The sequence below is a fragment of the Perca flavescens genome, chromosome 24, assembly GCF_004354835.1.
Source record: "Perca flavescens isolate YP-PL-M2 chromosome 24, PFLA_1.0, whole genome shotgun sequence".
Classification (NCBI taxonomy): Eukaryota; Metazoa; Chordata; class Actinopteri; order Perciformes; family Percidae; genus Perca; species Perca flavescens.
The window spans coordinates 18761901-18772713 of NC_041354.1; the positions used below are offsets into that span (position 1 = coordinate 18761901).

The 10813-nt window shown below is 38.0% G+C and overlaps 1 protein-coding gene across 6 annotated transcripts in view; it reads left to right on the top strand.

Moving 5' to 3' along the window:
• cd99 (CD99 molecule) overlaps positions 1-10417 on the top strand; it is a 27179-nt gene extending 16762 nt beyond the window's left edge. For 4 of the 6 annotated variants that reach the window (XM_028572286.1, XM_028572285.1, XM_028572283.1 and 1 more), the window contains 6 exons: positions 281-361; positions 676-708; positions 1418-1441; positions 6565-6681; positions 6959-7003; positions 8091-10417. In XM_028572286.1, the coding sequence (XP_028428087.1) occupies positions 281-361; positions 676-708; positions 1418-1441; positions 6565-6681; positions 6959-7003; positions 8091-8119 (329 nt within the window). In that variant the 3' untranslated portion in view covers positions 8120-10417. Of the gene's footprint in view, positions 1-280; positions 362-675; positions 709-1417; positions 1442-2272; positions 3642-6564; positions 6682-6958; positions 7004-8090 lie in introns of those variants that run through there. The other 2 variants (XM_028572289.1, XM_028572288.1) reach the window with 2 other exon arrangements.
• Positions 10418-10813: the final 396 nt, after the last annotated feature.

Consider the following 10813-nt stretch of genomic DNA (forward strand, 5'->3'; position numbering starts at 1 on the left):
CATGTTTTACTCACTTTTTTGTCATTTTTGTAGCATTTTCAAATTTATTTGTCTCTTTTTTTTTTTTTTTTTTTTTTGATTTTGGCTGCTTTTTTCAATGTTTAAGTTGTTTGTTCGCTGTTTCAGTACATTTTCTCACCATATAGTTGCCGTTTTGGCATTTTTGTAGCTTTTTTCTCAATGTGATAGTCGCTTTAGTTTCTTTTTTAACGCTTTAGTTTTTTTTACGTTGTAGTTGCTTTTTTCGTATATGTGTTTAATCATTGTGGGTTTCCTGAAGGTGGAGGATCGTTTGGAGACTCTGATTTGTCCGAGGTCAGTGACGGAGACTACAAACCTGATGGAGGACGCTCCGGAGGAGGTACAGTAACAACTACAGTACACTTTCCTCCTATTAGAAAAGGAATAACGCCCAAGCTTTCCCAGTATCAGAATAACGCCCAGGTCTGTATGCACTTTATGTCTGTCTCTTGCACTTGATAAATAAAAGTTATAAAAAAAGAATATCGCCCCGGCTTTCCCAGCGTACCTGGAGCCACATGTTGGTGTCAGGTCTGATTCTGCTGAGTGGAGGAGAGACCCGGCTGTTATTACCTGCAGAATGATCTTGTAGAAGAGGAAGCAGCATGAGTGGACAGTTTCTAACTTTCCTCTAACCCTTTCTCCTGAATCCAGGGCGAGCGGTGGACCCCGGCTACAATTCTCAGGGTACGCTTTTATTCCTGTGGTTGTGGTTTGTTCTACCGTATCGTAACATTTTTTTTTTTTTTTTTGGTTACACCTTTGTTGCTTTCTTCAATGTTTTTAAAACTTTTTTTTTGACTTTTTAGTCATTTTTTTCAACGCTTTTGACGATTGATCTTGTTTTTTATGTTTTATTCAACGCTTTTGACATTTTTTACTGTTGTCAATGCTTTTTTCCACATGTTGCTTTCTCAGAAATTTTGAAGCTTTATTTGACGCTTCTGACGGTTTTTCAGACACTTTTTAACCCTTTCTTTAACGTTTTTGTCGCTGTTTCATATCCTGTTTTGTATCTAATTCTCCGAGGTGAAGCAGAGAAAATATTTGAAACATTATTTGAAGTGATCTAGATGGTTTTAGTAGTGATGGCCAAATGAAGCTTCGTGAACCAGCGTCCTTATTTTCGGAGCCCACTAGATGGCGCTCTCTGTGCAACAAAGGGTTGAGAATACACTGAATTGCAATGCCTTAGGCCTTTCTCTTAAAACCAAGAGCGCCATCTAGTGGGCTCCGAAAATGAAGACGCTGGTTCACGAAGCTTCATTTGGCCATCACTAGTTTTTATGTGTCTATAATACATCTCAACTGTAGTGTGTTCAGTATAAATCTTGTATTATCTTTTATAATTCAAAGAAATGTCTGACCCTTATATTGACTCTGTGTGTCCTGACAGGTGGTGCTGGCGATCAGCCTCAAGGTAAATCCATCTCTGATTCTACTTCCTGTCTTTGGCTCAGTGTGGAAATCATTATGACTTCCTGCTGAGTTGATCTGCTCTTGACTTGTTGTTGGGGATTGTTTCCCATCTCAGAGGAAGTGGTGTTGACGGCTTCTGTTTTCTTTGCTGGTCCAACACTGACTGTGTTGGTTTGACTTGTCGCTCTGCTCGGGGCTCTGAAAGCTTCGCGGTACGTTTGGTTTTGTTTCCTGGAAACTGGTCTTTTCTTTGGGGATTACTTGGCTTGGTTCTGGCTTAAAATACCGGATTCTCCAACGATGTTGAATGTTGAAAACGATCTTTGTTTGAGTGATCTGCTATGGATGAATAAAATCCTGAAACACCATGGATGGAGAAGTAAAGAGTGCACTGAACAAACTTTTTGATGTCATACCTTAACGAAGCTCCGGTGATTGGACAAGATTGCGAGGTCGCACTGAATTCACGGAGATTGATTGAATTTGCGTGAATCGTTGCAATCGAGACATATCTAATTTCTGGAGGGAGTGTCTTACTCCCTCGTTGGTTCTTTGTTAGTTTAGTTCCTAACGTTTTCTGATCCTAACTAATCGTTTTGTTGGCTAAACGTAACCGTCATGAAGACCTAACGCCGCTGTAATTTTCACATCCTCCTACCACAGAGCCATTCTAGAGATTTCACAATAGGCTAACAATACTGTTGTGGATTGGATTCGATTAGGGAACTCCTTGGTGATACCCTGCCTAACTTAGTTTTATATTCTTCATGTTGGTACCCCCGGTCTGGTTTACTTTGGGCTAAATCGCTGCTACGATTGTGTGTCGTTGCAGATCCAGACCTTCTGTGGGGCCAAATCCTGAAGATGCTAAACGCTAACATACCCGAGGAATTCTATGTGTGGCTGTCCAACCTAATGCAAATGTTAAACCCGCTGATAGAGAGGGCCGCGGATCTGCTGCGGGCTCTACCGTGAACTGTTTCTGACCTCTGATTGGCTCTCAGCTCTGAGGGTTACACGTTTGGCTCAACGTCTGATGGACTCGGGTGGTTTTGGGGGAAAAAATATTTAGTGTGTTTGAAAAGGAATCAGTGAGGAATCAAAGTAAAGCTAAATTCTGATTACACAAATGCTTTTTTATCTTTCTTGCAGTTTCAAAAAGTTTTTTTATTTTGAAACTTTGAAAATGTTGGACTCTGTGTGCTCCCCTCGGTACACTTCCTTGGACTCGGTTTTGGGGAAAAAATATATAAAGTATGTTTGAAAAGGAATCCAAGAGGAATCAGTTTCTGGAAGATTTTAAAATTGTTCTTATGGTTTCTGGGAGTTATTTTGAAACTGTGTAGCTAACATTTTGGCTGAGTACACTTCCTGTGCCCTTTGACCCCTGGTATGCTCTGTTTTATGGAAACTTTGTGTAAAATGTGTACATCAGACTGGCAAGAAATATCAAAGCAATACTACTACGCCCCTTTCTGGGGGGAAACAATCCCCCGCTCCCCAGTGAAAGTTTAACATAGCGCCAAACTTTTACTTTAAACGAACCGATTTAAAATAACAAAAAGCCAAAAAGTTGCTGAGTAGTTGGTTGCACCAATAATACATCCAAAACCCCTTATATTTGTTCCCTTGCCATGTCCTGTAATGCTGAAATGCTGAAAAGCTAAAATGCTTAAAAGCTAATGTGTTGCGGGTTAATCAAGACTTTTGCACAGAGATTTGCGGCTCATAAGGTACGTGAATATTCTCAGTCAGTGTGGTAGATGTCTAAATGATGCTGGAGACAGTTACTAATGATGGATAACGTTACCCTTTTTTTTTCGCCATTTCAACAATTTTTCCTGCGTTTTCAATATTTTTGGGACATTCTTTTACACTTTAACGTACACTCCCTCTGCCCTTTGACCCCTGGTTTGCTCTCTCTTATGGACACTTTGTGTAAAATGGATTGAAGCAGTGCTCTGACACTTTAAATGTTTGACGCCGGGCATCTTAACCTCACTATGCCAGACTTACTCGACACCCTGAACTGATCTGGGTGTGTGTAATTCATTGCTCTTTTAATCTCCACCCAGCAGTGCCATGACTCAGCAGTATGGAGTGTGAACTCATGTTACCTTTCTTTAAAGAGACAGTTTTTCGCACATTTTTCAAAGTTTTTTATGCTTTTGTCGATGTTTAAGTTGCTTTTTTCGACATTTTGGTAGCTTTTTTCAAAGTTGTTCTCTCTTCAATGTTTTTGCCGCTTTTCTAAGTTGTTGTTTTTTCTAACATTTTTGTTGCTTTTCTCGACGTTTTTGATTCGTGTAGGTAATTTTATTTGGCACTAAATAAGCTCATTTGACAGGAAATGAAGTGTTTGATGATGTAGTGAATAGATGTGACTCTGTTACTGGATAATAATAACCATTTGCTCAGTTAAAGATCACTTGGAGTTTTTTAGATGTTCACATGATCTGGACTTGAAGATCTAGTTGAATAAAACTTTCTTTATTTGCAGAAAAAATAGGATTATGTCTTGGTTTGTTAATGTGAAAACACACCTTAGAGTACACTCACTGTCAGTCCGAACACCTGGAGCAGTTTGCATTCTTCACATAGCAACGGTTTTCCCCTTCAGCACTTTTTAGAAACGAGTAGTTCTCTGTGTGCTCTTTTGGGAAACAGGCAGAGTATTTTTTTATTTTTGGTGGAAGCTTTTCCTAGTTTAGCCTTGTGTCTTTGTGGAAATGTAAAGTCATGAGATGTATGATGCACAATGAATAAAACGTGGAATTGATGAGTCATGACTCATTGGGGTTTTACAGCTCAACTGAAGAGCCAGGCGTGTGTGTGTGTGTGTGTGTGTGTGTGTGTGTGTGTGTGTGTGTGTGTGTGTGTGTGTGTGTGTGTGTGTGTGTGTGTGTGTGTGTGTGTGTGTGTGTGTGTGTGTGTGTGTGTGTGTGTGTGTACGATGAAGTGTGGGTTAGGTTTTGCCTATGCTATGACTAAAACAATAGATACTTTGTGTGTGTGTCTGTGCCCCACCCTGCCCCAGTTTGCACTTTGAATCAAGTTTTCTTCCGTTGTTGTGTTCTGTTTCTATTTTTCACCACATCTTAACTTCAGTCTCTGAAAAAAGCTATAAAAGAGACGCAGTTGAGAAAACAAACGGATGTTCCAAACCGGTCAATTCCCAAACAATTGACCGGCTGGCCTGGCTCTTCAGTTGAGCCGCTCCACCACCTTTAAAAACATATGTACAGCTACGCTCTAAATTTACAAACAGAGCCTTGAGGTCTGTATCCAGGGGTGATTGCAATGTTCCCAAAAGGAAATCTGTTTTTTCTCAATCAGCCTTTTCCTATAAAGCAGTCAAAGAATGGAATGGGCTTCCTAACAATTTAAAGAATATCTCAAATTTTAAAAGCTTCTTGCGGGCAGTTAAATACTTCCTTTTAAAACATCAGAACTGCTCTCACTAACGCTTTTTATTCCATTGTTGTGTATTTTTGTGTATTGCACCTTTGGTGTAAATAGTCTATTTATATTGTCTTAACTGTCTTGTTGTATAAACATGTTATTTTTATTGTTTTTGTCATGAACTCAACTCTGTTATGTCATTATAATTGTGGAGGACTACAGATGGAAAGTAGCATAATGCTAAATCTGGTGCAGCCATCTTTTTAATGTAACTGCACATTGTCCTGCTAAATAAACTAAACAAAACAAAATGAAAACAGCAAAATTTATACCCTCATACAAAACTGCAGACAAACACCACTTCACATGTTACAGGCTTGTTTCTTCTTAGAATAAATCATAGACAAACACCAATTACTCATAGTCAATATGGATTCAGAAGAAACCGGTCAACATATATGGCATTAACCGAATTAATAGAAAAAATCACAAATTAAGTCGAGGTATTCATTGGTCTAAAACAAAGCATTTGATACAATGAGTCATGACATATTAATCACACCTGAACGGTATGGGATCAGCGGAAAAGTGTTGAATTGGGTAATTAAAACAGTGTGAAAAACAGGCAACAGTTTGTGAAGATTGGAGAATATAAATCTGAATGTTTTAGACATTTCTTGTGGTGTCCCCCAGGGGTCAATGTTGGGGCCTAATTCATTGTTAATGTACATTCATGATATATGTAGAGTGTTTGAAGCATTTAAATGTGTCTTATTTGCAGATGACACAAACATTTTTGGTTGTGGGGAAAATTTACAGGAACTTTTGGACTTAGTTTAGAAGGTATAAAAAATAAAAATGGTTTGACAAAAACTAATTATCATTAAATCTGAGCAAAACATGTTATTTGGAAAATATAAACTTAACACTCAAATACAGGTACAGATTAATGGAACTATTATTGAAAGAGTATGTGAAATCATATTTCTGTCAGTTCTGGCTAAAGCAAAACATGCACTGGATCATAAATCACTCTGCATTCTATACTGTTCATTAATATTGCCATATTTAAATTACTGTGAAGATATTTGAGAAAACACATACAAAAGTACACCGCAGCCAATATTTATACTTCAGAAAAAGTCATAAGAATAGTGCTTAATGTCAGATTTCGTGACCATACTAATATCATTTTAAACCTTTTTTTTCTATTCTGTTGGATATGTTTTTTACAAACTGCTGTTGTCTTTTTTTTATGTTGCATTTACATGCTCGAAATAAATACAAATACAGCTATCATGTTTTTCCCAAATGATCAATATGTTTAGGCTTTCTGTTATTAGTATCTTAAGTAATAGTTGATATGTAGCTGCTGTAAATGGAGTTTCTGGGAGTTTCTTGTCTGCGGTTCTGTTCGTCATCAGAAGTTATTGACTGCCACCTTGTGGAGAACTGAGGTTATTTCAGGAACTGTCACACAAACATCTGCAGCATTGTTCTGCTTCTTTAAAAAAAATCCTTTTTACTATTCATGTGTCAGGAATGAAAACAGGAAGTCGGTGACGGTGTGTGGCTTTTGTCAACATTTCTGCCGACATAAGACAAAAGAGAGTGAAATGTGAAATGTGTTTTCTGTAACTGTGTGTGTGTGTGTGTGTGTGTGTGTGTGTGTGTGTGTGTGTGTGTGTGTGTGTGTGTGTGTGTGTGTGTTTTGTGTTGCAGAAGCTGGAGCCGGGACGGTTGCGGGCATCGCCAGCGCTATCGGAGTGGCGCTGCTCGGAGCGGCGTCCAGTTACTTTGCTTACCAGAAGAAGAAGCTCTGCTTCAAGATACAAGGAGGTCGCTGTGCTTTCTTATTTCTGTTTTTAACAATTACAACTCTTGATTTTATGTATTATAGTAAATTATATTTAGCTATCAGACAAGATTGTTTTCTCGATTTATCGTTAAAATATAAATGCTTTTTTGGCATTTTTTGTCAATTTATTCAACTTTCTTTTTTTTTTTTTAAACATGCTTGTCCCCTTTTTGACATCTCTTTCACTTTTTTCAAAGGTTTTGTCACTTTTCCGATATTTAATATAAAACATATAACAACATGTTTGTCTGTGTTTAGGTGCGGATCCAGAGAGTGGTAAAGGCCAGCAGTCTGATCCCCAAGGTACGTTTATCCAAATTCATAGAAAAATATTCAGGGTATTTGACAGGCCACGCCCCTCACACCGTGAGTCTGATTGACTTGAAATTTCTCACACATATGTGCTCTACAGGAAAACCTCTTGGACCATACAGTTTCGCCATGATGGATTTTTTTTGCTAATTTACATAATGTGAAAAACGGTAAACTGTATAAAACATTGTCAATTTTAATTCTATCAACACCGAAATTAGTATACGGCCTTGCTGAACTGAGATACACCTTGCTACCATATATAAACATGTCGGCATATAATCAAAGAACTTCACAAAGGGGCAGAGCTTAGCAGAAATTGGTAACGTTTTTTCCAATCATCATAAAATTTGTAACATATCTTATAACATATCTGTAACACGTCTTGAGGAATTGGCTTAACCAATGATTTTAACCCATAGGGGCCCCCAGAAATACAACAAGTAAATACCACAAAACCCGGAGTACATAGTTTCACCAAAATTAGTACACATGGTCTGGGGTCGAGTAGTAACCAGGATCTGAAGTGTCATGTTTGGTGCATGTGGGCGTGGCCTATTTAGCATTTTATGCTAAATTATGCCTTAAATTACTGGGGGCTGGAACGAGCTAGAGACATGGACATTGTCACCATTGAATCTAATAACTGATGATGATTTGCTCATTCTTCCCAAAAAATATAATGCCATTCGACCTGATGGTGGCGCTATAACTTAAGGCCCAAACTTTGAAAGGCCACGCCCCTCACACATGTGTTTTTTTATTCATCAACACCAACATTCGTATATACAGCCTTGCTGGATTTAGATACACATTTCTACCATATATGAGCAAGATTGGTGATTGTCCCTTTTTTCTGTGTTTTTGTTGATTTTTTTCAAGACCGCTGCAACTTTTCCTTTAATGTTCTAAAGTGGTTTCGCCTTGTCACAAATCTTTTGGTCTGAACTGGTCTTCAAAGTTACAAAGTAACCGAAGCAGGTCTGAATGTGTGTGTAGGATGTATATACAACAGTGTGGTTCTAGTTTTACTGGCTCTGTAACTCGGTCTTTGCATTAACTGTTGTTTTCTTTTCAGTTTTCAGCGAACTGCTCAGGACGTCCTAAACTCCGTCTGCATCTGACAACTTAGTGGCCTTCTCTCCAAAACTCAACTTCATCCAACTGTCCGTCAACTGCCATCTTCAGTCTGAAGGATTCCTCTTTCCTTTTACACAACTTCATCCTCACTTGAAAACTATAAATACCATTAGTTGTGCATCATTTATTTCAAACCAACCCCGGCCAACAGCTGAGCTTTTTATGATGATTTCAATTACTCCTACCATTCACATGAATTCATTTAGGCCTGAAACTATTGATAATCTTCACTGTGGATTAATGTGTGGATTATTCTCTGGATGAATGGATTAGTTGTTTGTTCTCTAAAATGTCAGAAAAATGTGGATCAGTGTTTAGTAGGAGTTTTATTCAGTCATCAAAAAAATACATATCAAACAGTAAGCAGTGACTGAAAGGATTAGGCTGAAGCAAAAGCTTATATATGCCTCTCCTGTGATCTTATCCATTAAATCGATTAAATCGAACTGCCTCAAAGGAAAAGGAAATAAAAAACAAGATATAAGTAAAGAAACAAGAAAATTATTCTCATTTGTAACCCTCAAAAATAGCATTACAAACCATTTTCTTAAAAAACAAAAATTAGTTGCACATTTTTTAATTTATATTGACATTGTTCCATAATTTTACCCCAACTGTAGAAATAACTATATTTCTTTGTTTTCTTTTTGAAAAGTAAGTTAAAAATACCTCTCAATATTTACTTTAATATATTGAAGAAAAGAACTTTGGATACGGTATGGAAGTGATTTTAAATGTTCCCCAAAGCCCAAGACGACTTCAAATGTCTTGTTTTGTCCACAACTTGAAGATATTCAGTTTACTATCACAGAGGAGAGAATAAAATAGAAAATATTTACATTTAACAAGATGACATCATACAAGTTTCACTATTTTTACATAAAAAATGTCTGTCTTTCAACTCAAATAAGTGTTCAATTTGACATTGTGTGGTTTGACATTGTTTGGAAGTAAGAGATCAAATGTTGTATATGTAACATACTGTGTAAGCTTCAGCTTTTCGTTATTTGTGTGCTGCAAAATGTATTGTCTGTAATTTGATTCCTTAAAGTTTTTGTTAAAGCGGCACCATCCCATATTTTTATATTATTATTATTATTATAGCGTCCGATCTGCACCAAACTTGGCACATAGTATCTCCAGATGGGCCTGAACAAACTTTTTTTAAATAATTAAGCTTTGTTTTCAAAAACACACAAATTGCTAATGTATTCTTTTAGCTAGCTACAAAACCACAAACGTTAGTCTATCTCGATCAAATTAAATGTTAAATTAACACTAAAATGGAGATTCTGGATTGCCATGACACGCAGGTACGGCAACAAATTTGGCAAATATTGGCCACTAGAGGGCGCTGCAAATGCGAAAAGTTTATATCTCATGAAGGGCTCATGCGATTTTTACAGAACTTGGAGGGTACTCCGAAGGCCACGCCTACAATTTTGTACTGATTGGTCAAAGTCGGCGGGGCCTATTACACCCCCAATAAATGGGCCATTGCACTTTGGTTTCAACTTTTAGTCTTTCTTGTTTTGAGAGAATAACGTTTTTTGGATGTGGTGTATTTTATCAGTTTTATTTCTCAGCTTTGACTCTTGTTGCTTGCTGTAGCAGAGCATCAGCCAGGAAACACGCACGTAAAGTTTCATAAAATCAGAACTGATGCCTCGACGGCTTTACGCTGTAAAAAGTCCCATGAGATATCAATGTGTGGAAAGATAAGCCTGATTGGTTTATCTGTCTCTGGGGGCAGATCATACACACATTTTGGGCAAATCATTTGAGAAACATCTTGAAAATATGTCAGAATCTTCAATATGATTTTGATGCATTTCTGTCCCTTTTTTCAGCATTTTTGTTGGCTTTTTTTGTTGCATTATTAGTTTCCTTTTTCACCTTTTTTAACACCTTTTTTGATGCCTTTGGGTCGACCTTTTTGATGCATTTTTCCATCTAATTTTTCGGCCTTTTCATCAGGTTTTTTGTTGCCTATTTTGTTGCCCTTTCACACGTTTTCGTCTGTTGCCTCAGGGGCTTGTGTTATGATGTTAAAAACAGTTGCACGCTGTAAATACTTGAGAATAATGTGTATAAATCCTCTGCTTTAGGCCTGATGCTGCAACGATCATGATCTCTGTCTGAACATGTTTTGTTGTGTCTCAGTTTTACTTCCGGTATATTTACATCTAAAGATTAGACGAATGTTTCTTTTGTGAGTGGATTTAAAGTGTGTGCACGTTTTCAATAAAGTGGTGTTGTACAGTTTGTCTGCTTTCTTATTACTAAGATCTGTTGTGTAGGACTAGATGTTGATATCCCTCAATGAATGCGTACATGAGGCACCGATGAGACTCCGTGGGATGGTTAGTTGAGTCATGGCACCCTTTGGGTTGTCAAGTGGGCGCCCTCCTTCTTAGGTGTTTCGCTGATATGCCCACAACACCTCCAGAGGGCTCAGAGGTGAATCCCAGCGTCCCAGGCTCACTCCCTAGATGCCATCAATTCACTTGGAGGCCCAGGCGGAGTCCTTTCTTTTTATCCACAGCCACTGGCTCCCTTTTTCAGCAGCCGTGGACAGGTCTTTGACTGCCTGCCGATAGGCCTTCCCTCGCACTCCCGTCTCCCTGAGTAGCCTAGATGTTGAGGTGGCTACGAACCCTC